Consider the following 26929-nt stretch of genomic DNA (forward strand, 5'->3'; position numbering starts at 1 on the left):
AGCGTGTGATCCAGTGAGACTGTTATACTGTAGTGTGTAACACTGGGAGCGTGTGATCCAGTCAGACTGCTATACTGTAGTTTGTGTGTAACACTTGGAGCGTGTGATCCAGTGAGACTGTTCTGCTGTAGTTTGTGTGTAACACTGGGAGCGTGTGATCCAGTGAGACTGCGATAATGTAGTTTGTGTGTGACACTGGGAGCGTGTGATCGAGTGAGACTGCTATACTGTAGTTTGTGTGACACTGGGAGCGTGTGATCGAGTGAGACTGCTATACTGTAGTTTGTGTGACACTGGGAGCGTGTGATCGAGTGAGACTGCTATACTGTAGTTTGTGTGACACTGGGAGCGTGTGATCCAGTGAGACTGCGATAATGTAGTTTGTGTGTGACACTGGGAGCGTGTGATGTTGTTGTGACTGTTGTGACGTCATCACGGACACGGAAAACACAGCTTCCTCTATTGTTGCTTGTTGGGCCGTGTTTACAGAGCTGTTGCCTGGCAACGCGTTGGTCAAATCCGCTACAATAAAAAACAAACAAAACAAACTCCGTGGTCTGTAGTTCGCAAGCGGCGGTCGTTCGGTCGATCTGTCCGCTACAATAATAATACAAAGTAAAGGAAAGTATTGTGACAGGTGAACCCACTGCGTAGAGAAGTGCCACTTCCTACGTAAGGCAGTGTCAAACTAGCGTCTATTGCTAGTCAACAGCTAGCAATTCCTAGGCAACGAATAGACCCGCTAACGAATATTGTAGCTAACACTGGAAACAGAACCCTTCGACAAGCTGTTCTCTCAGCGGTACGCTAAGATCTATTTAAGAGGATAGAATGCAACAGAGCAGCTCAGTAAGTAAAAATATGGTAAAAATATGTAAAATATGGTCGCGAGTCCCAAGGGACTCCGACCCGAGAAAGATCGCTCTGGCAATGGCCAGCAGCATATGCACAAGACAGACCCGTCCTCTCGTCAGAGAGGGCGCCCCACGAAAATAAAACCATAACTATCAAACGGTAAAATTAATATCTGGTCATGAGCCCCAGATGGGGCTCGACACCAAGACTTACTGACTGACTGACCGTCAGTCGCAATGTGACTTTGACTTTGACTTGAGAGCAGCTCAGGGTTCGAATACCTCCACCGTGACCCTGCGAGTCGTAGGAGGCGAGGAAGAGGGAAGTCTCAGATCAAAGACAATGAAATATGGTCGCGAGTCCCAATGGACTCGAATCCGAGAATTAATTTTTTTTTTAATTCGCTAGTGGGGGTTGGAGTCCAGCTGGGTCCACTCGTCACGGCGGCCACTGATTGGCCTATTGTACTTGCCCCGGGTGATTATGATGATGGAGAATTTGGTGGAATGAAGATTGGCAGGGGAAACCGAAGTATTCGGAGAAAACCCATCCCAGCGCCAGTTTGTCCACCAGAAAACCACTTGACTAGACCCGGGATCGAACCCGGGCCGCAGCGGTGGGAGGCCAGCGACTAACCGTTTGAGTCATGGCGCGGCCTCAGACCCGAGAGAGACTGCGCAGGCAAGGACCAGCAGCACATATAAAAGACAGACCCGTCCTCTCGTCAGAGAGGGCGTCCGACATAACAAACACGCAACTGTCTGACAGTAATAAAGATCTGGTCGCAAGCCCCAGATGGGTGCTTTATGCCGACTGACCGTCGGTCGTAAAATGAGGCAGACTGGGAAGAGCTCGGAGCCGACGAGAGACAAGAGAAGAATCAAGGGAAAAGAGACTCCACCGAGAATAGCGGCGCAAGAGAATAACCGCAGAGGGACGACGGACTAATCACGTCGCTTCGTCTGAGAGGGCGTTATTTGAGTGATTGTGATTGTGAGTGTAAACGAGTAATTCTCCAGTAAACAGCTTCGTTTAAAGCCGCAACCCAGTAATTATTTGTCACGGAACCCCGGACACTTACTAGTATCACATCACAAAGGCATGCACAAGTATTTCATCTTCTATGCGTATAAAAAGGAAAAAGTAAAACTATCCGTGTACCAGGCCGTGAAGGCCCATAGGGTTGTGAGACGTTGAGGGTCCCACCATATCTAGACAATCGGCTCAAAGATGGTAAGATTGTCAGCTTTACGCGCCGGCCGCCCTTTATCCCCCAGGAAAATTATTTAATTAATTTCTCGTACTCATTTCTGTTAGAGGCTGAGTTCACCCCAGTGCCATAGTGCGGCTGGAAGGATTAGGTCAATTGATAAAGTATCCAATGGCTTCATCGGGACTTAAACCCGCGACCTTCCGGCTTGTAGCATAGTGCTTCAACGAACCACGCTACCGCGTGCCCCCTTCTATGCATATAATAACAATATTCAGTACTGTTGCTATTCCCGGAAGAAAAAAATTTGGATTGGCGTTGTGGTGGTGGGGTGGGGGCTGGAAGCCTGAATAATGGCGATATGCTTACACAGCGGAATGCAATTGGGATGAAATAAATGTTATGTGATATGACAGATGGGTTGCAGAAGAGTATATTCCAGTGGAAACAAAAGTACACACATGTAGGGATAGTGACAGCGTAGTGACTGGTTACGGACTTAACGACCGGCGTTTGATTCACGGCAGAGGCGCCATTGCTTCTATACCGGAACTACGACGCACAGAGCGGCCGGAGTTTGGGGTTGATTACTCACCGCTTTACGTTTATTGCAGATGTGAAAATGTTTGGAGCTGTACCTCCACACTTCCGTTTGCATGTCACGGCGCGTTAATATGGCAGCTGCTGGCACTGAATGATGACTGGGCATCACACAAGAGACGTCCCATTTACCAAACCACGAAATGCATTTCGAAGAATTTGTCTTGGAGTTTCTCCGAAGTGAGGAGTGGACAGGAGTGAACGCCAATTGTGGCGGGTGCGTGGCGGCCTAGCCTGCCCAGTTCTCAGTCATACAGTTTCACTACGGGGCTGGAGGCTGCTTCCAACAGTAGGTGCAGCTCTTGCGTGGCCGCGCATGCGGAAGAGCATGACGTTACAGGCACTAACCACAGAAGTGATCATCCCATCTTACACTGCTGTACTACCCTTCTTGCAAGTATCAGACCAGTGGAATGACTCCATCCATGGAGCAGAGTCGCCCAGCATGCCAAGGAATTCCCCACGGCTTTTTCCCACGTGTTTTCTTCTTCCCCCTTCATTTACTTTCTTTTGTTTTATCCTCCCCCATCACTCGTGCCGTTCCATTCCGTTTCTCTAAGTGATTTCGACCATAGCTCAAGCGGTTAGTCGCTGGCTTCCCATCGCGGCGGCCCGGGTTCAAACTCTGGTCTGGTTAAGTGGGATTTATGGTGGACAAAGTGGTGCTGGGCCGGTGACGGTAGCCGAGCGGTCTAAGGCATGCACTGTCTTCGCTCGCTCGGAAGCCGGGATCGTGGGTTCGAATCCCACTCAGGGCATGGATGTTTGTGTGCGTTTTTCTGTGTTTGTGTACAAGTATAGGCCTTGCGACGAGCTGATGACTCGCCCAAGGAGTCCTACCGATCGTGTAAGATCTAGAAAAACTGAAGTGAACGGAGAAGTTCGTGGAGGTAGGCCTAGGCCCACTGGGGCTGTAGTGCCAAGGGGAAAAAAAAAGTGGCGCTGGGTTAGGTCTTCTCCGAGTACTTCGGTCTCCCTTGCCATTCTTCATTCCACCAAATTCTCTATCATCATAATCACCCGGGGCAGGCTACAAAAGGCCAATCAGTGGCTGCCGTGCCAAGTGGACCCAGCTGGACTCCACCCCTCACTAAACGGAAAAAAAAAAAAGTGATTCCGTCCCTTCACTTTTACCAGCTGAAGCTTGTACACTTTTCTGATGTCTTTAATGAGTGCCAATTGCCCAACATCTCATTTCCCTTTATTTTATGGTTCTGATAACGTTTAATTAGGAGTGAAAATTATGAACCTCATCAACACGATCTACGTAACTTTCGTTAGCCCCTTTTACTTCCTCTCTCTCAGCTTCTGATATTCTCCCCAGCGCCCTGTTTCCAGGTGCCACCAGCCAGTCTTCTTGTCGTCTGAGAGATTGAGTTTCACACAGCACAGGATCCTGCTCTCTACAACACAGGTTCCAAAGGTAACCACATTATTTCCCATGCAAGCGAACACAGGTTACAAAGGTAACTACACTATTTCCCATGCGAGAGAACACAGGTTCCAAAGGTAACCACACTATTTCCCAAGTTTGCTGCCATTTGTTTTCAATTTAAATTCTTCAGCGCACTGACACTTTGCAACGAAGTTCCTTTCTAATTCCATTCTGAAACTTTTCTGTAGAAAAGTTACCAAATTTTAACTTCTTTGACGTGCATTTCAGTGGCACCCAATTCTAAACTCAGCCAGGGAACCAACTATTCCAGTATTGTTTATTTTAATTTTTCTTGTCCCCGAAAATAAGCAACTCAACATTGTTTTCAGATGGTTCACGATGGCCCACTCTTGCTCACCTGTTATAATCATCTCATCGCTTTTATATTAACAGCAGCATTAAGCAACTGCCAGATTTCCTATTTAACCCCTGCAACTAGAGAATTGACAGACAGGAGTTTGGTAATTCATGTTTTATATTTTTAATATTATCACGTGACTGTAGACGGGGTTTGGATTAGTAATTAGTTATATACACAGTGTGTCCAGGTTCTGTTAGGACTGTGTTCATTAAAAATGCAAGACGTGAATTATTTTCAAAATTTCACTCTTCTATTCAAAATAGTCTCCTTCTCAATCAATATATAGCTGGAATCAATTGAAACGTTTTCGAAAACAGTCACTGTACTCCTTTTGTGGAATCGCATTTAAAACTGCGGTACATTCCCTTTGGATGTCCTGGATGGTGTCGTGACGATCTCCTTTCACCGCCAAATTAACTTTTGGGAACCACCAGAAATCTGCTGAATACGGAGGATTATCAAGGGCTGTGATCCCTTTTCTGGCCAAAAAAAATCGCGCACGATCTTCGATTTGTGGGGCGGGGCATTGTCGTGGAGGAGCGACCAGGAACCTTGCTCTCGATATTCAGGTCGAATTCGAAGAATTCTCGCCCACAAACGATTGCGGACTGCGAGATAAGTAAAAGTAAAGCTACCCCTGTAACAGGCCGTGAAGGCCCATAGGGTTGTGAGACGTTGAGGAGCCCACACTATCTAGACAATCGGCTCAAAGATGGCGGTAAGGTTGTCAGCCTTACGCGCCGGCCGCGCTTCACTCCCAAAGAAAATTGTTTAATTAATTCCTGGTACTCATTTCTGTTAGAGACTGAGTCGACCCCAGTGCCATAGTGCGGCTGGAAGGATTAGGTCAATTTAAAAAAATCCAGTGACCTCATCGGGACTTGAACCCGCGACCTTCCGGCTTGTAGCATAGTACCTCAAACAACTACGCTACCGCCACAGCTGAAACTTCAAGAATCTTAACGCCACAACTCGCCAACAGATGACATTGCAGGGCAAAATAAAAAAGAGAGTCCTAACGGATCCTGGACACGGTGTATTGCACTATTACATAACGTAGCTAAAAATGACTATTGCCCTAACGTTAATTCACACATTCTGCAGCTCGCTACAGCACGTAATAAGAATTCCCAGACTGTTGCCTGGTAACGGCTTTCAACACCATAGCTTCCTCACATTACGTGTTCATGTCCTTACTGGCAGGCGACTGTCTCAAAACTCATTCATTACTACTACTGGCGGTTTATCGCCAATCGGTTCATCTTGGTGCCAAGCCCCTTCAGACTCACAGCCAGACTTTTTCTTTTACAACTGAACCCTTCTGCACATTTTGCGTACATTTAAATCGGGATTATAATGCTCATCTCATAGCAGTTATAGTTTAATCAGTATAATTGGGGAAAATTTTGAAGGAATGTAAAGAGTTGCTAATGACCTGCAAATGAATGCTGAATGTTCAGTCTCACTTTGCAGTTTCCAAGAAAACTAATAGCAAATAATTTGAAGAATTACATTGTAGGTCTTTGGGTATGTGATGCTGTGCTGCTGAATATGTACCTAAACACAAATATGTATTTAAAATAGAATAAATTTAGGTCAAGGTGTAGTGATTCATCAGCTGTTATGCTCAGGCTACTAAACTTTTGCTAACTCTCCATTGTTAGTATTTTCTATTATTCTTTACTAGGGTAGTTCATTTAATATTATGTAAATTTTCCAAAGCCATTCACCATACAAAATTAAAAAACATTAGGATGAGTATAAGTAATGTTATTATCACACAAATTTTTGCAGCCTCCATATTGACTTTCTTCATGACAAGAATTTAAAGTGGTGAGGTCTGCTGTGTCATGATGTTCATGTAGAATTCACAAAAGTCAGTCTATTGATATCTTTAAAAGTGTGACATGTTATTGACTAGACACTGGGTTTACATTGATTGTTCAATTTATCATGTGCTTATGACTTGTAACTACAAATAACTACAACACTCTCATTAATCTACACACTCTACGAATCACAATAGCACACACTAATTCTCAGTTTGTTACCCCTTCGCTAGTCGTTGCTAGGTAACGCTGTCTAAAAATGGCGATTCTTCTGCTTGCATGCTTCCATCCAGCCACCAACTGTGACAACGGCTACTAACTGCCTACCCCTATGTTATTACAAATGGTCAGTGGACCAGTCTGTCTTGGTGTCAAGCAGCCATCTGGGGCTCAAGGAGAGATTTTTATTACTGTCATACCATTGCAGGGTTGTTAACGTGTGTGCCCTCTCTGATGTTTACAATTGAAATTGGTTCTAGCCAGTGCAGTCATATTTACCATGGTCAAGATCAGCAGTTCATGCGTACATAGTCAGTTGCCAAGGGTCCAGTCTCTCGAGATGCTTATTATTGACAGTTCTATATACTCGTATTAACTCTAGTATATATGTACATACAGTCTCTTGGGATACTATTATTTACAGTTCTATATGTACACGACTTAGCATAGCAGATCAGGACCTAACTCATGTAGCTCATGTTACAACGGCTGCCTGGTTACTTGAATGGTCGTATGCTTGACTGCCGCCAAGTTTAAACCTCTTATGTGTATATTCTATATCGGGCTTCGCGTTTTCCAGTGTCACTAACATTTGCAATCTCATCATGATTTTGGAAGACCTCTGCTTGTGGACTGCACAATTTTGTTATGTAGTCATAAATGTACCATATTTGCAAAGCCGTGTGCAACGCACCGACTGATGTGCTCTCTGGAAAGTTACCAGTGGTGTGAAGAATCTTGTTTTGCAAGAGTTGCAATTTCAGAATGTGGGTATCTGAAACAATTTTCAGACAGGGCAAGCATCAGTCATTACTGCTGATTAATGTTTTATTGAAGGTACTGACTTACTTGTCACACTGGTCTATAAGAGAGAGAGAGAGTTACTTTATGACTGGAGGTTTACTGTCAATCAGTTGATCTTGACTACAAGCCTCTCAAGACTCACGAACAGTAATCTTTTTTCAACTGAACACTTTAGGTAAAAATCTTTATGTAACATCCTCTCTGATGAGAGGATTGGTCTAGCGCATACAATTCCTGCTGGTCCTCATCAGTGCAGTCATTCTTAGGTCCGAGTCCTGAGAAACTGTCTCAGATTTGAGGGTCCCTCAACCTGGAGGCCCAGGTCCCCATATTTATATCCCCAAGGAACAAGGTGGCCCAGTTATACCCCCCAAACACTGGGTTCACTTTTCTTCGCCTCCTATGACTCGCAGGGCCACGGTGGAAGTATTCAACCCCTCCTCCACATGGGATCAGTGATCTAACTTGTGTTGGACCTCTTTATGTCGCCTCAGTGCAGGCCAGGGAGTTCTTCTGCTGTTGAGTGCCCATCTATTGATGTAGGAGCGTGTTTATCTGGCCTTTGCCTAGCAATGGCTGCCTCTACTGGTTCCGTTATTCTGGCTTTCAGGCGTCATAGCACACTGTTCGTATCTGTATATGAACAAAAGAACACAAAGACTGACATGTGCAGCTCACTGATAGGCTAGGGAAGAGGTATCTGTTCATTTGTAACCCCAGTATGGTGGTATATACAGCATATAGTTGCAACCGGTTGCTATAAAATTTGTTTTATGTAAATGTACACTAGTAGATAGAAAGTAAGTAAAGTAAAGGTATCCCGTTAACAAGCCGTGGAAGCCCATAGGTTTGTGAGATGTTGAGGTTCCCACATTTGCTAGACAGTCGGCTCATAGATGGCGGCAAGGTTGTTAGCCCTACCCGCCGGCCACTCTTTACCCCAAAGAATATTCCAGGTACTCATTTATGTTAGAGGCTAAGTCGAACCTAGGGCCATAGTGTGCAGCTAGAAGGATTACGTCAATTGAAAGTAATCCAGTGACCTCATTGAGACTTGAACCCGCGACTTTCCGGCTTGTAGCATAGTGCCTCAACCAACTATGCTACCGTGTGCCCCACACAAGTAGCTAAAGAGTGTAAAGGTGAAGGTCAAGTTGTCCCTGTGCTTAACTAATTAAACACAATGCCATGAAGGCGTATGGGGGAGTGGATATATAGAACCACATTATCTTGACCTCGGCATTGGCTGGAGGTGAGCGGTTGAAACAAATAGAAAACATTCTTCTTAAAGTTTCATAGTACCTGTTATGATTATGATTGTTGTTGTGGCTGTTGTCGTTATCATTATCATCATTACTGCTACCACCACCATTGTCATCATCATCATCATCATCATCATTGTTGTTGTTTGCTGTTGTCATCATCATTGTTATCGTTTCTGCTGCTGCTGTTGTTCAACAACAGTTGGCAACTACCAATGACAACACTTTACAGGTTTCCTTGGGGTTATTTTATGTGTAAAAATGTCATAATTACATGCAATATAATTAATAAAGAAGCTTGGATGAGAAGCTACCCAGAAGTAACAAATGACATTCTTTTTCTTGAAGGTGGAATGGACAGAATGGAAAAACATCTTGCATTGACATTCATTCTGCTTGTGGCCAAAATTTCATCTCCAGTCACCTCAAAAACATATGACAAGGCATCAGTGGGTAAGTCAGTGAACAATTTATTCTAATCTTTATGTGCCCAATATTGTATTGGTAAGTGTTAGTAATTAATGTCCAAGTTTCAAAGCCTTATTAAGCCTAATCCCATTTATTACTATATAGTCAACATTTAGAGATATATAAACTTAAGTATAAGCAATTTATTGTGTTCTTGTATTTTATTTTAATGATTGTGGTAATGCAAAATAACATTAATGTTTCCCTTAATTCTTCTAGGGGTGCTGATTGACCTACACATCCCTGGTTCTGGAAGCTTTGGAGACTTGACATTGCTCCAACCTCACTGTGGTGCTTTAAATCTGCCGGCTGTGCAGTATGTTCTGGCTGCCAAATGGGCTGCAGAGGTGATCAATAACCAGTCAGTTTCTCAGGGTATTAAATTTGGTAAGTCAATTACATACATCACAGCAGAATTACCTGTTAAAATGAGTAATGGGTGTAATCAGAAGAAGACGTTCTCAAGAAACCTGAGAGGAGCAATTCCATGTCTGTCCAATTCAAAGTCATATAATTCTCCATGCTTATGTCAAATTGAGTTTTCATGAGCACAGTGCTCTCAGGTGATACAGTATGCATAACTCATAAATTGGATTCAGTGCATACCCTAATAAATATTATATGTATTTATGAAAGATAGCTTTGAAGCAAAGTTAATTTAAATCCTTGGAGACTTTACTTAACTCTAGACTTTTTATGCTAACATAAAGACTAATTCTCTCCAAATCTACATTTGACTGAAAAGTTAAATTCTTTGACTGAGGTCTTCTGAATTATGACACCACGTAGCCTGGTGGGTGGTTACCAAACTCCAGCCCCCACCTTCAGGATATGAGAGGAAGGCAGTAAGTCACTGTGAAACGTTGATGACCGCTGACAAAACTGCATAACCCAGAAGAGCAGAATCTAAGTGCATGATGTTTATGCATGTCTGGAATTGGCTGGAACCCATCTCTATTTTGTCTGCATCTTTCCTAATCAGAAGAACTCAGATCTCATGTAGTTCAATACTATTTAGTTTACATGAAATCCTCAGTTTGACATATAAATTTGTTTCAGACATTCAGGACCAACTCTCTTACCATCTTTACTTGTGTCAGAAACAAGTTCTGTTACCTTAAAACTTGCCTAAGCATGCTAAACAACCATGCTGTACCTCATATATCTCTCTCCCACTTTTTGAAAGTTTTTACTTTAAATTGTACTTTGACAGCTAAGAAATGTATGAATTATTTAACTGGCCACGATGACAAGCTTTTCAAAAAGAATGTAATGTTAAAATTGAGACTGGTCATCTGACATGATAACATAATTTAAAATAATATGTAAGTCAGAGACCATAATAATGTTAACATTTTCATTTTACCACTTCCAAAACAATTATACATTTTAAGTATAAGGGAGAAGGGGCTGGAAACATAAGTAACCATCCATAATTTTTTCCTCCACTTAAATTTGTTTAGATATGGAAATTACTGTATGTAAAATGCGGACAGGTATCTTCAAATTTGTTAACTAAATACCAGATCTATTTAGTAACAGTAGTGATAATGAATACACAGTTGCAAATTTAACCAGAAGAAATCAGTTAAAACATAAGAAGTGGCAAAATTTCTTTGCTTACTCAATGCATCATTTACAAATCAAACTGAAGTCTGCTTCAAGAAAAGTCTCCATTATAGCTGCAAGACCAATTGTGGAGGCCTGTGGGTAACATGAAACCAATACTAACATGCATTTGTAAACTCTTCCATGACATACACACAAGATTCTCATTTCAGGTATTGAGGTGTTTGATACATGTGGCAGGAAAGATGTTGCAATCAGAGATGTTTTTTTTGCTGTGAAGAATGCCCTTGATCCCCGAGGAAAACTGCCTTTATTAGGTAATTAAATCAACCTGAAAGAGATTTTCAGTTATTCTTAAGGCTTTAGATCTAAGTGGCACAGTTTCAGAACAAACAGCAGCAACTTGCATGAAAATTACTTCTCAGTAAATTTAGTAGCAGGTGTTGGGACAGAGAAACTGTATGATACAGCTTCTACCTTAAATTTGGTTTTTGACTATAACTAAGAATCCAATTTCCTTTTCATTGTTTAAATTAATACAGAATTACTTCATCACAATTCATCATTTAAGTCTCAGAAATATTTTATAAAAAAGAAATGTCATGACTGGAAATATATAGAATGTTTGTATATCTCACTATAATTATGAATGATCCAAAATTAAATATCCAAATTTTAGTAGTGGGTCTTGATACTACATTTAATGAAACTTGTGGTAGAATTGACAGATGCGACTATCTGGCAGGCAAATGATGCGTGAGAATAAAGCATGTTTATGGTCACTGAGCTTCATTAGCTCAATATTCTTAATTCATTCTGCAAGGTTTGTAAAGAAGATTATATTATCAAAGAAGTGAATATATATTTCATATTTTTAGGCTTAATTGGAATGGGAGATCCAGACATAGTGGGTGAAACTGTAACAACTCTTCACGCGTTCAACATTCCATTAATATTAGCATCACCAAGACTAGCAGATTCAGTAATTCAGGAGGGAAATATACTAACAACAGCTCCAGATATGAGTGGTGTGGTCAAGGTAAGGATAACAATGCTACCCGATATCACCACTACCTGCATTATTAGTTAGATCTGTCTCATTCACCGGATACATAGGAGAACTCTGTTGTGGTGCAGGTGTGGAGGTGTAAAATTATGTGATATCATATTCAAAGTAATCTGTCAAAAATAAACAAGTGTTGCAATATTGATAATAAATACATGGACATTAAGTTAAACAATTGCAACAGTATGCTGAAATACAGAAATATGAAACAGTGTTAAAATCCAAGGTAATTTTATGTTATCTTTATTTTTTTATGCTTGTCCACAAAATTTGTATCGATACTGTATAAGAGAGGCACTTTGTTATATAACCCATAAATTCACAGATAAACTCATTTGGTTTTCTCTTAAAGTAAGGTATGTTGCAGCTGGCTTGCACCAGTTCAGCTGAACCAGTACCTCAAATTTATAAAAGGATTAAAGAAGAAAGTTGAGAGGAAGCAGGCAAGACTGACAAGCCCAAGACCATGCCCACTATCATACAGATGCACACACAATGAAGAAATGCCAAACCCCTTTCTCATTCTAGAATCAAGGAGCTCAAAGAGCTAGCAATTTTTAATTAAATATGGGAATGAAAATATAAATTTTAACAGAATATAGAATAGCCTTTATTGTCACAGAGTTCTGAACACACTGTCACTGTAAAGTGCCTTATTTTCCTTCATTATTATTGCTGTTATCTCTCTGGAGAACATTTCAGGTTTCATCATATATAAATCTAATTTAATTTTGGAAAGAAGAAAATCTTTAATTACAATTTATCATACAAAAAATTATCTTTTTAATTTCGAGGATTTGTACCTTTCATATGTTCATAATGTCTTCGAAAGATACACATTTACTTAGAAAGTAGAGGAATGATTCTTATGTAACAGTATACAGTACATACATTCATCGTGAAAGGATATCTTCAATTATATAGATGAATATAATTCTGCAGCACTTTTAAATTACATCATTAGAATTAATTTATATCATATATTTTGTATCATCATTATGTTTTAGGTGAAATTATTTATTTTCATTTAGTCAACTGAGCGTAACATTGTTATGCATATTGGCATAAGGCCTGTTTTTGTTAATCATCATACAAAAATTTCAGTTATAATTTTATGTGAAATCTTGTAATTTTGTTCTTCTTACCTTCCTTTTTGATAAGATATATGATGTCCACAAGTCAATCTTCCAATTTAAACAGCATTTGGATATTAAATGCATAGTTGGGGGGCCAGGTAACAGTTTGGAGAGAAACCTCAATTATCAAATTGAGAAAGATTTAAGTGACATTGCCCAGAAAACTAGTCACACCAATGTGAGGTTTGTTGGTCTTCTCTGGCGTCATGACAAGCCATGGATTAACAGGTGTGTAAGGGAGATTAATCTTCGGCTTGAGCGTTCGCTTGTGGAGGTCGGCGTGGCCCACATTGATGCGATTGATGTCTCTTCAATATTGAGGAGAGAACATACTGTCCATGGTTTGCATCTTAATCCTCGAGGCAAGGACAAGCTGATGCGACTCATTGCAGAGAGCATTAAGGGCAGACACATTCCAGTTGTCATGGGTGTTCAGAATCATTTTTTAGGATAAAGAGTGCAAGTAAAGTTTATCAAGTAAAAGAAATTGCAAAAGAAACTAATCTTTCAGACAATAATGTAAGTGAACCAATAGAAATCGGAAAAGGTAATTGCAGTCTACTAAATTCAGTGAATAATAAAGTACTAAGAATATTCCATCAGAATATAAGAGGATTGAGAAACAAAACAAATGAACTAATAAGCTCCATGAATTCAAATCTTCCACACATACTGTGCCTTACTGAACATCACATGAAACAGCTGGAATTAGAACATCTTCACTTAGAAAATTATAATTTAGGTGCTAGATACTGTAGGAAAACACTGGAGAAAGGAGGAGTGAGTATTTTTGTACATGAAAACCTAAAATTTACTAAAATAAATTTAGAAGATTATTGCAAAGACCAGGATCTGGAAGCATGTGCTCTAAAGTTAGACTCTCCTTTTTCTAATATTTGTATACTGACTTTATATAGAGCCCCATCTGGAAACTTCGATCACTTTATAAATAGATTAGAAACCATCCTAAATGTACTGCATAGTTCAAAAGTTGAATTTATAATTTGTGGTGATATAAATATAAACTATCTCATCGACAGTAATAGGAAACTAAATTTAGACTCTTTGTTATCATCTTACAATCTCTCCAGTACTGTTAACTTTCCCACAAGAGTTCAAAATAATTCTAGTTCAGCGATAGATAATATATTCATTGATAACTCAAAATTAAGAGACTATACTGTAGGACCCTTTATAAATGGCTTATCCGATCATGATGCTCAACTCATAGAAATAAATAATATTGACCTTCAGCCCAGTAATCAACAATATCAAACAGTAAGGAAAATCAACAAGCATACGATGGCAGATTTTGTCACAAAATTAAGTAATGAATCATGGGACAATGTATTTGACAGCAATAATATTGATTCTAAATTTAATTGCTTTCTGAACACATACTTGAGGATCTTTTATTCAAGCTTTCCCTTAAAAATAGTCAAAAATGAAAATAAAAACAAATCCACCTGGATAACAATTGGAATAAAAACTTCATGTAAACACAAAAGACAACTATATTTGGCCAGTAGGGACAGTAATGATCCAAGACTAAAAAGTCACTACAAAATGTACTGTAAAATTTTGTCAAAAGTCATTAAAGAAGCCAAACAGAATAACTATAACAGCCAAATTCTAAAATCAAACAATAAAATTAAAACCACCTGGGATATTGTGAAAGTTGAATCAGGAAAGAAATCTGTTAATGAAGACGTACAAAGTTTGAATATTGAAGGGAAGTCCACTAACAATCCACAAGCTATCGCAAGTGCATTTAATGAATATTTCCTTTCATTAGCTGAGAAAACATATTCCAATAATAATAATAATAATAATAATAATAATAATAATAATCCAATATACTATCTGTCTCGTGCCTTTAACAATTCATTTCCAAATATCAATCTCAAATTCTCAACAAGGAAGGAAATTGAAAACATTATTAAATCCCTTAAGCCCAAAAATTCACATGGATATGATGAAATCTCTACCAAATTACTTAAAGCAAGCTCTGTTTACATCAGTTCACCCTTGAATCATCTATGTAATAAATCTTTATCATCAGGTACTTTTCCTCAACGCTTAAAATACGCTGTAATGAAACCACTTTTTAAAAAAGGAGAGAGAAAATGCATCTCTAATTACAGACCAATATCCATATTGACTTCATTCTCAAAAGTCTTTGAAAAAGTTATGTATAATAGACTACTTGAACACTTAAATTCTAACAACATATTAGTCAAAGAGCAATTTGGATTTAGGAAAGACCTAACAACAGAAAAAGCAACCTATGAACTAACTAACGATATTTTAAGTGCTCTCAATGACAGATTAATTGTGGGAGGGATTTTCTGTGATCTAGCAAAAGCTTTCGATTGTGTTAATCATGATATCTTACTATCGAAATTAAATTTCTATGGAATAACTGGCAAAGCTAATGAATGGATCAAATCATACCTCAAAAACAGGTATCAAAGAGTTGAAATAAATAATAAAAACTCCAGTCATAATGCATTTTCAAACTGGGGAATTATAAAGCACGGTGTTCCACAAGGATCAATTTTAGGTCCCTTACTTTTTCTTCTCTACATAAATGATCTATCTAAAACCATCAACAATAAATCTAAACCAATTCTATATGCAGATGACACTAGTATAATATTTAAGAACTCTAAATTTGAAAACTTTAAAAATGACATAAATATTGTATTTGAAGCCTTAAACAGATGGTTCGAAGCCAATTTACTCTCATTAAATTTTGATAAAACCCATTACATATCATTCACAACTAAAAACAACCACCAAATTGATCTGGACATCAGTTATGCCAACAAATTAATCTGTAAAGTACTTGATACAAAATTCCTTGGAATACATGTAGACAGTACACTGTCTTGGAAAATACATATTGAACAAATTATACCTAAATTAAATGCAGCTTGCTATGCGATGAGATCAATTAAGCCTTTTATGTCACAGGAAACATTGAAGATGGTTTACCATGCCTACTTTCATTCTATTATGAACTATGGATTAATATTTTGGGGGAACTCTTCACATAGTGTAATAATTTTTAAAATACAAAAGAATATAATTAGAATCATTACAGGATGTAGAAGTAGAGATTCATGTAGAGAATTATTTAAGAAATTAAAAATTCTACCTCTTCAATCGCAATACATATTATCGCTTCTCTTATTTGTTGTTTACAACAAAGATAAATTCAAATTAAATTCTGATGTCTATAACATGAATACTAGACAAAAATATAACTTCCACCTACCCTCATCAACTTTATCAGTATATCAAAAAGGAGTCTACTTTACTGGCATAAAAGTGTTCAACAATCTGCCACAAAGTATTAAAAACTTGGGCAATGATACTAAAAAGTTTAAATCAGAGTTAAAGAATTATCTACATGCTCATTCCTTCTACTCTTTAGATGAATACTTCAATGTAAATAGAGAATGATGTAAAATTAAGTTATATTAATTTTTAAGCTAAAATTGCCTGTACTTATGTATGTAACCTTTTGACTTGTTCTGTATCCAAAGGTACTAACCTGCTTAGGATTTATAGAATGTAAATAAATTCAATTCAATTCAATTCAATACTATATTCTTTAACAGTAATACTGAAGTAAGGCTTACATTGTAAAAATCTTATTGTTTTTTACAGCCTGTATTGGCCGTGGGCAAGAAGTTGGGAATTGAGTCAGTCAGCCTCATTTCATCATGTTCACACAGTATTAAGAAGTTCAGACAGACTGCTATGGAGATGGGAATTCTAGTTGGCCGTATACTGCAGATTACTGAACATTCCAAAGTCATTGGAGATGTTGTGAAAAAGTTTCTTGAGGAATCAGTATGTATATACTCTGTTATTCAAAGAGTCTAATTAACCTTCGATTCTGGTAATTTGTAGGATATATTTATGATATAATATATCCTTGTTTGTATCACTATAACCTACTAGTCATTTGGGGAGGGGGAAGGCAAAAGAAAACTTAGATATAACCCTTGATCAAAGTACTCTTCTTGAGTGTCTTGTCAAATTATTTTGTCACTTTCTTCTGCATCCTGCTTTTTGTCAGTCTGTCTGTTTCAGTTAAAACTGTTACATGAACATTATTTCAGATATTATTACATGATAATTTATTACAATTAAGAAATTGTAAAGTTTGTGGCAGTCTGTTGTGAAGCTTATGAATATAATATAAATTGTCAGTCACAATGAAGTTGTAATTGAGGTGTATGAAATTGGGCTACTCCTCAGCATATGGCAATATCATATCTTTTGTGCAGGTTTTAATTTGAACACACCTGATTTGTTGGAAAATTTGTATATGTTAATTCGGTTTTGATTATATTAGGCTACTGTTTTAGTGTTTTACAAACAATTCACCACTTCATAATGGAGTAAATAGCATGCTTGATTTCTCATGTGAATATTCCCTTGCAGTTGCCATTATGTTGTAACAATTCTCAATTTGTGCTGCAGTCACGGTCCCATGTCTCTAGCTGTTTATGCTACTGAGATCACTTCACTCTTCACTTATTTCTCCATATTAATGGCACTGCTCACTCGGTCACCTATTCTTCTTCTGTGCACTATGCTGTACTGAGAGAAGACTCACTCACTCACTCACTCACTCACTCACTCACTCACACTCACTCACTCACTCACTCACTCACGCACCGACCCCCCCACCCACTCACTCACGCACCGACCCACCCACCCACTCACTGTCTTAACTGACCACTTGTACTGACCAGCTGAACACTAATTGACTAAGAGGCTTGCAACTGGCTGACTTACTGTCTCACTACAAACTTATCTGTCCTGCACTGAACAGAAATGATTTGGCCTCTTGCAAGAACTTTGCAGCTACACTATAGGCATGTCACCCTTCAGGAAGCATCTAGTAAGTTCTCAGGTGACTGTGGCCTTTGGAATTATCTGAGCAGCTTCTGAACAATCCAGACATTGCAAGAGGCACATGCAAGCCAGGCTATGCATTTTCCCCTGCAATTAGCCTTCATGACAATATTCCAAGCATGTTTCAAAAATTGATTATAGTTCACTTCATTGGGCATGTAGAGAAGTACTTTGACATAGTTTACCAATTCCACAAACATTTCAGCTAGTGAGTGGATGCTCAAAGCATGCATTAAGCACTAAATGCCTCATGGAATGATTATAAAAATCAGGAAGCTATTGCCATATTTAACATTTCTTATATGCTACGTATAAGATCTTGTGATGAAATATGAACTCGTAGATCAGTTTTTACATGTTTCACACTGAACATTTAGACCTACCTGATCAGTGTCAAAATATATCAGCAAATTTTTGTGTGCTACTGCTGCTTACAAATAACTTCGTAACAATAGTGACATATGGCAGTGATATGCAGGGATGCTCATATGTGTACAGTGCAAAAATATTAATGTTGATTTTCATTTGTAGAGATAGTTATCAGTGTTTATATGTTGCAGGAAATTTCCTGCTAATAAACGCCAAAAGTCCTGATTCCTTTACAGTTCTTCTAAAATTTAAACATTTAAACGTGGTTAGAAGATTTGTCTAAACATTTCAGTAACTACAACTCAGAACTATATTTATAATAAGTTATTTAATTTGGCAATAGTTTGACATGAGTACACTCAATATAATGAAAACTTTTACATTTATTTTCAGGAATCAAATGAAACAGTAGCTTTGATTCTTGAACCAGAAGAAATATATGCACTAGCACAACACTTGAGAAGCTATACATTTCACAATAATGTGTTATTAACTGGAACAATTGGTCTTGATAAGAACTTACTGAAGTTATGGAAGAATATTTTTACTGGAGGTTACCTCATAGAGCCTCACATGCCTGAATTACCAGACTTCAGAAATTATTTTCTCAATAAATTGAAGGTAAGTGTACATGCTTAAGTCCAGAAGCACTGCTGATTCATTTCTCATACCCGTTTCACAAACAATTTGTGTATACTTTTTTTAATGTGAATTAATTACCGGGTCATGAGATTGTAATATTCCTGTGGGTTGTTTGTTGTATTAAAACAGAATATTTAGATCCTTAGTAGTAAGTTTAGTATTGTCACAGGGATTAGTTAATTTATATTTCAAACAAGGGGACTTAGCTCTATCGAAATAAGACACTAGACTGTCAGCCAGAGGGTTCTCATTTTGATCTGCTGTCAGATCTTTATGCAAATTTTTCTGCTCACAGATTGAAATCTTCACTCTCCAAAAGTTAAAATTTTGGGTATTTGAAGCATGCCAGATGACACTTGCCAAGGATCCATGTTAAGCCATGAAGCTATTAAACTGTACCCTATCACTAAGGGTAACAGAAACTGCCATAAGACAGTGTCATGACCTATGAAACAGATTCCATGCCCTTGATACTGTAAGCAATTGACCCAATCTTATTATGATGATAAGGAGCCGGGATAGCTCAGTAGGTATAGCGACTGACTGTGGGCTGGAGGACTGAGACATTGGAAATCAAGTCCTAGTAGGGTCAAGAACTTTCACTTCTCCATGTCACCCAGACTGGCTCTGAGATCCAACGAATCTCCTATACAATGGGTACAAGGGGCTCTTTCCTGGGGGTAAAGCAGCTGGCATGTGAAGCTGACCACTCACCTCCAACTAGTACCAAGGTCAAGAAAATGTGGATCTATACATCAACTACCCCATACACCTTCGTGTCATAGTGCTTAGTTAGCTAAGCACAGGGACAACTTTACCTTACCTTATGATGACAGTCATAGTAAAACAGTGGGTGTTTCATAGATTAGATTTGAATTATGATAAGTAGAATAAGTTAGTCAGCTGTGTAGAGAGGAACAAATTCTCTACCAAATATTGTTCAGTCTGGAATGATCCCTACTGGTATTCATTGTGTGCATTAGGAATATAAATTACTTGAAGAACATAGATCAGATGAATAGTGTCAACTTTACGCTATATTGCAGATAGTAACGAATAAGCTATTTTTGTTAAGTATGAAAATGTGAACTAAAGTTAAAGTTTCCCTGTAACAGGCTGCAGGGACCCATAGGGTCGTGAGATGTTGAGTCTTTCAAGTTCTCTAGACAGTCGGCTCACAGATGGCAGTGAGGTTGCCAACCTTATGTGACACCTTAATGTGTCATTAATGTAATACATATTAGATTCACTCAATTATAATATTTACATCACTGAAACATGTAATGGACAACTTTAGATAAGAAGTTATGACTGTAAATGGTTACAAATGTAGTAAATAAGATTTCATAATTTAATTGTGGAGGAAATACTTTCAGGCCTATCGTAAGTTACTTTATAATGGATATGTTGTACAAATATTGTTGCTGAGTTACTGGAAACTTTGCTTTGTATACTTGCAGACTGCCTCATCCAACAATGACACGCTGATGCAGGAGTATATTGAATTGGCGTATGGCTGCAAATGGAAGTGGAACAATGACCTTCTGAATTCAGCCAGAGACTGTGAAGCAGTACAAATGTCAGAGCTGTCTGGAAAGCTGCAAGTTGCTCCAGAGGTAAACCATGACTGACTTGCCATCACCATTTGACCCATGACCCCAATTCATATGGGGTGTTTTTTTTTTATATGACTCTGTATTCATATACAACACTGAAAGCATATCCATTTTTCTGTTGAATTTAAGAATTTCGGAATTAGTATTTCTAGTATTTTAGCTGGGGGCCGGGATAGCACAGTCGGTATAGCAACTGGCTGCGGGCTGGACAACTGAGGGGTCAGAGTTCAAATCCCTGTAGAAGCATGAATTTTCTCTTCAACATATTATCCGGACCAGTTCTGGGGCCTGCCCAACCTCCTATGTAATGGGTACTGTGGACCCTTTCCCCAGGTGAAAAGCAGCCGGGTTGTGAAGCTGTCCACTCACCAACTAGTACCAAGGGCAAGAAACCATGGGTCTATACATCCACTCCCCCATATGCCTTCATGGTGTAGTGCTTAATCAGTTCAGCACAGGGCAGTTATACCTTCAGTGTTTAACTATGTTGTAGTTATGAGGGGAGTAGGGAATATTTTATATTTTCAGTGCCTGAAATTGAACGAAGGAAATCTTATATATGAACCCGTTGCTGTTACCATGTTACCATTTTAACCCTCTTACCCATTCCCAAATTCTACCTTTTATCAGTCTTTTTGCAACATTCAGCTTCCTTCTCTCTCTGTATCTATATTTTATTTTAATTCCATAGATCCTTATTGGCCACCAAAGCCATCAGATATAGAACATGTTACATACACATACTCACTCACTCACTCACTCACTCACTCAGACTCACTCACTCACTCACTCACACACTCACTCTCACTCACTCACTCACTCACTCACCCACCCACCCACTCACTCACTCACTCACTCACTCACTCACGGAGCTGAGCCCTTCTTGAGAAGCCACCAATTGTGCAGCTACTCAAGACTTCCCAGCATTTTATGGAACCCAAAGGTTCATTACTGTGTTCACAAAAGCTCTCCACTGGTCCCTATACTGAGCCAGATCAATGCAATCCATACCATCCCATTCCATCTCTCTAAAAGCCTATTTAATATTGTCTTCCTTATGGTCACTTTCCATCTGGCTCTTCTACCAATATCCTATATGCATTTATTTTCCCCCCATTCTTGCTTCATTCCCTGCCCATCCCACCTCCTTGACTTAATCATTCTAATTATACTTGGAGAAGCGTACAAGTTATGAAGTTCCTCATTATGCAGTTTTCTCCAACCTCCTGTCACTTCATCTCGCTTTGGTCCAAATATTCTCCTGAACACCCTGTTCTCAAACACCCTCAGTCTATGTTCTTCCATTAATGTCAGGGACCAAGGTTCACACCCATACAGAACCACAGGCAAAATTATAGTTCTGTATATTCTAATTTTTATGTTTTTGGACAGCAGATGAGAAGACAAAAGGTTCTGAACTGAATGGTAGCAAGCATTATCTGAGTTCAGTCTCCTCTTAGTTTCCTCCTGAATCAGGTTTTTATTTGTTATCATCATTCCCAAATATCTGAACTGTGCCACATTTTCAAAACTTCTGATACCTATTCTTATGTCATGATTTTGCCCTGCATTTTGGTGACGAGACAGTAACATATCCTTAGTTTTCTCTGTGTTTACTTGTAGCCCAACATCCTCACTGTTGTCAATTAAAGTTTGTGTGTTTCTTTATGGTATTTACATTATCATCCAGTAGATTCACATCATCAGCTTAGACCAACAGCTGATGTGTCCCATTTAATTTCAGTTCTGCCTGGTTTTCCTGGACCTTCCTAATGGCATTTTCTGAAGCAAAGTTGAAAATCAGTGCCAATGAAGCATCTTCCTGTTTTAGACAATTTTGGATAGAAAACTTATCAGACAAATGTTTACCTACACTGACTTTACTATACATTTCATTTAAAAACATTTTAATCAGCGTAACTAGTTTCATGGGTACCCCAAACTCTATCAGAATACTGTACAATACTTCCCTCCTAACTGAATCATAGGCTTTCTTGGAGTTTGCGAATATCTGATGTACTGTCATATTGTGTGCCCATTTGTTTCTTCAGTATCTGACAAAAGCAAGAGATCTGATCTGTAGTTGATCTACTATATTCAACTTTCAAGCTTGTCTTATATTATAAACTGGTTTTTAAATAACTGTCATATTGTATAAGCATGATTAGTAAATAATATTTGTACTGAATTTTTTATCTTAAAATTGTCAGTGTCTTACTTATTATTTTCAAGATAAATTTTTAGATGTATCTATGTCTTGTATACTATAAACTTGTTACTTTGACAACTGCTTGATTTCTAAGCAAGACGAGTGTATATTTCTGGACGATTTCTGTATCTATTTGTTATCTCAGCCTTGTAAGGATTTTATGGAATGTGAAAAAATGAATGAATGAATCTGTTACATTGAAACCCACACTGATGATCCGCAATAATTTCATCTATATATGGACTCTACCCTCTTAACTGCTGATACGATTCTCTTATATATGAAAAATACTATACCTAATTCATTATTCAAATTCCCCTTTCCATAGAAAAATGTATATTCGCCTACTAGTTTGGTGCCGCCTTCATCTCGTCTGATCTCCTGTACTCCCACTAAATCTAACTTATATTCTGAGATTTCTTCCACCACTGCCCTGAGTGAACCTGCCCTATACATACTTGGAGGGTGTTTACTCTATCCACAATCCGAGGATGCGCCATGCCTTAGTGTTAAAGGGCCCACCTAATATGGCACATTTGCATGCGTTAGTTCCAAACACAGAACTTACATACTTACTCACTCACTCATGGAGCTGAGCCCTTCTAGAGGAGCCGCCAATTCTCCACCTACTCAAGAACTTCCCAGCATTTTATGGAACCCGAAAGTTCATTACCATGTTCACAAGAGCCCCCTACTGGCTGCTATCATGGGCCAGATCACAGAAAACTAAGTATATATTACTATCTCATCACCAAAATGCAGGGCAAAATTATGATATAGAAATAGGTAACAAATGTTGATTTCCTAGGCAAAGACCAACGTTCTCATGACAACAGCTAGTGTTTGCATAACAGATGGCAAAATTGGCCCTTCGGCAAGGTATTTCCTATTCACTCAGAGTTTAAGTTATAACAGTCCAATGTCAGCCAGAGACCAGCAGAGTTTGTATCTGACTAGAACAGAAGAGTTCTTATCCAACCAGGGACCAAGGACACTTGAGCTCTGAGGAGAGCAGAAGACACTTCACCAAGATCAGCGGTGCAAGTAATAGTAATAGTAAAGAGGAAATGTCTGATGACATTGTAAGTGTGAACAGTTGTATTTGCAAATGTAAAACTGTCCAATAAATGTTCATTCAAATCTGAGAACCTGCATAAATTTCTCGTCATGTTGCCTAGGAAACATGCAACAATATATATGAGAAACTGTAAAATATGTAATTTTATGAATATCTATAAATATATTGTCTGTTGCTTGTTAAATTGATTTTTGACTCTGATGGGGAAATGTCCCATTTAACATTCGCATTAAAGAATGCAAATCCCATCAGTGATGTGCACAAATTTTTGAGAATAAAATTATAATATTTGCTACTTTAGTAGAGAAAGACTAATTGTATCAGATTTGAGTGAACTGCTTCCTCTCCCTGATATCTCTGTTTTTTAAAATACTTGCAACAGCCACTGAACATTAAATTCAACAAGAATTTTGGAGCTGACAAAGGTCAGATCCCATTCACTTCTATTGTTGTTGTTATTGCCACCCCCCACTCCCACCACCACCACTGCTACTGCTACTGCTGCTCTTATTGTAACCTTATTTCATTCTTGTGTTAAAGACAAACCTGAGGAGTTACGTCTGTTTCTTCTTACCACTTCTGTGCAGTTTTTATGAAGGAATTTCACTTTCAGGTGACATTTGTTGCGAAAGCTGTCTCCGCATTCTCTGCCGCTGTATTCCTAGTGCAGGTGGAGCAATGCCAAGGACGCAACTTCTCTGAATGCTCGCATCTTTCAAGCATCAACTTCCAGCAAGAGATCTTGTCAACGCTCTCACGGTTTAGTTTCACATCACAACACAAGGCCCCATTTGAACTTCAGGGAACAAGTATCCACGTCACACATGACGGACAGCTCATTTCAAACAAATACGTTGTCTTTCATATTCGAGATAATGGAGATGTGAGTGGGGTGAGTTAACTACGTGTGCACCATTTGTCTTATTATGTGGGAATTTTTGAGAAAAACTACATTTTTATAAATTCTTCAGTAAGAGATGTGTATCTTCAAATAATACTATTTTATGAATCTGTAAAAGCCTGAAACAAATTATGGTGTAAACGTTCATGCACTTAAGGAGAGTGGAACAATATTTCTAGTAGAATATTTATGTGGGTTACACAGTCTTGTTTATTTATGCTAGTATTAATCATGGCATTTGTTACTTTATTATTTCTTCATTGCCAGCTGAGGTTAAGTAGTGTCAAAGTCTAACAGAAATTACATAAATACATTCTGCTTTTTTCAGTTAGTGTAATTTTATTCATATTATCTGTTTGCAACATTCTGACTTGGATTATAATAAGAGAAGTCTGACTGTGATACGTAGTCAGATGTGTGTGCAGATTTTGTGTCCATAAATTGAAACTGTCACCTCCAGCAAAGGTAAAACTTGAGAATGTGATGATATATGCCAAGATGCCCCTCCCCCTCCTCCATTTTCGCTTCTGTAGACATATATTTTATGATTACAGATTGGGTGGTACTCAGATGATCAAGGTCTTGTTCTGGATCATAGTTCATCACCAATGATGCTGCATTTTCTCGATGGATGGAGGAAGGTTTCCAGTAAAGAGAAACAGACCCGAGGTTTTGAAGTGGACTCATTTCCGAAGACAAGCACGGTAGAAGTCCTTGACAAAAGTGGAATGCTCGCTGGATTGAAAGATATTTCAGTCAAGGGTATAAAAGTGCCAGTGGGTGGTACACATGATAAGTTTGTAGGAGAAGATGGTTCAGGTGTAAATGCAAGAAGAGTTACACCAGAGAGTTCCATCACTCGACCATGGGCCACAGTAATGGTGGCTGTAGCAGCTGTTGGGACTTGTATAACCATGTTTATGTTGGTGTATGTGCTCATCAAGATATGTGATGGCACTCTGGCAGGCAATCAGTCTCTTGGTGTCATCCTCCTCCTCGGTATTCTGACTCTGTATGTTAGCGTTGTGCTGTTTGTACTTCCTTCCAGTGAAATCAGATGCACTTTACGTGCTTTTCTGTATCCAGTAGCCATGAGCCTCTGTTATGGTATTCTTATCATTAAAGTGATGCAGTTGCGATCACTGGTTCTTCTGGGTTTGGGTGGGAGAATATCCTATATTAACCAGTATATCATCTTATTCTTCATTGTCTTGGTTCAGGTTGTGATCAGTGTTCAGTGGTTTCTAACGAACAGACCCCAATTCAGAGTAGATTCTGAAGACTTTCCATATTGCTACATGCCCCGAACAGATTTCCTGCTACTGCACCTCTATGTTACAATTCTTGTAATAATTGCTTTCTTATATGGATTGTCTGTCCTCAAGATCAGGAGAAACTACAAGGAAGGGCACTGGGTGACACTGGCTGCTTTCCTTACAATGCCTGTGCTCATAGTTTGGGGTCTTGTCTATTCATTTGTTCCAGAGAAGTACAGTGATCCCACTGTGTGCATGGCTCTTGTTGTCCTCGCTACAGTGTTGGTGTTAGCGCTCTTCATTCCTAAGATGAGTACCATTTCCAAACAAAGCTCACATTTCAAACACAAAAAGATGCACATGTCTGACTCAGTGACAACAGTCTTCACAACATTCACAGATGTGCATAATTCATCCATATCTGGAAGTAGGAAGAAGGGCAGCCGAACGCCTCACAGACAACAGCACCTGAGTGCTAGTTTATTGGATGCTTATGCTGACAATATAACCAAGAACCCCATTTATGAAGTCACTAATGGAGCATATCCTTGATGAAACTGATGGCATCCAAGAAGTTTTGGATGGTAAGACTCTTGTCCTATGATTTAGTTTTGAAAGACACAAGCAGTAATATTTATTTATCATCATGGGAAAAATTAAATTTCATACCATAAAATGAAAAGTGTCACAATAGTGATTCAGTTGTTAATGTTTTTTTTTTATTTAATATCAGAAATTGAAAAGAACTGCAGTTTTCCTCAGTCAGTCTGGTCAGCCAGCAGTGCCATAACATACTTGAGTGACTATAGCACTTGACTAAAGCGGCCTCCATAGTCTAGGGGTAACGTTCCCACCTCATGACTCAAGGTACGTGCGTTCAAACCTGGCGGAGGTTGTGGAATTTTTAAGGGCGGAAAAATTCAGGGAACAAGTCCTCCGTGAGGGACTTTAAGCCGTGGGTCCTGTGTCTTAGATTTACGGCACGTAAAAGATCCTCATGTCTCTAGGAGACCTCTGAGCAAAATTAGGCAAAATGTTTCCCGTCCAAGTAGTTTCCAATGCCTCCGGTAGATGGGGAAGTTATCAGGTACCACTGCCAGAAGAGGGCC

At 38.8% G+C, this 26929-nt stretch overlaps 1 protein-coding gene across 3 annotated transcripts in view; it reads left to right on the plus strand.

Annotated features, from left to right (window-relative positions):
* The window catches only part of LOC111868306, a 168875-nt gene extending 142163 nt beyond the window's left edge, over positions 1-26712 (plus strand). For all 3 annotated transcript variants that reach the window (XM_033753001.1, XM_023858843.2, XM_023858844.2), the window contains exons 3-11: positions 8924-9028; positions 9263-9430; positions 10825-10929; positions 11491-11651; positions 16490-16675; positions 18512-18739; positions 20221-20376; positions 24277-24555; positions 25119-26712. In XM_033753001.1, the coding sequence (XP_033608892.1) occupies positions 8929-9028; positions 9263-9430; positions 10825-10929; positions 11491-11651; positions 16490-16675; positions 18512-18739; positions 20221-20376; positions 24277-24555; positions 25119-26372 (2637 nt within the window). In that variant the 5' untranslated portion in view covers positions 8924-8928 and the 3' untranslated portion in view covers positions 26373-26712. The remainder of the gene's footprint in view (positions 1-8923; positions 9029-9262; positions 9431-10824; positions 10930-11490; positions 11652-16489; positions 16676-18511; positions 18740-20220; positions 20377-24276; positions 24556-25118) is intronic.
* The last annotated feature ends 217 nt before the right edge of the window (positions 26713-26929 follow it).

Source organism: Cryptotermes secundus, unplaced genomic scaffold, assembly GCF_002891405.2.
Source record: "Cryptotermes secundus unplaced genomic scaffold, Csec_1.0 scaffold1115, whole genome shotgun sequence".
Lineage (NCBI taxonomy): Eukaryota > Metazoa > Arthropoda > Insecta > Blattodea > Kalotermitidae > Cryptotermes > Cryptotermes secundus.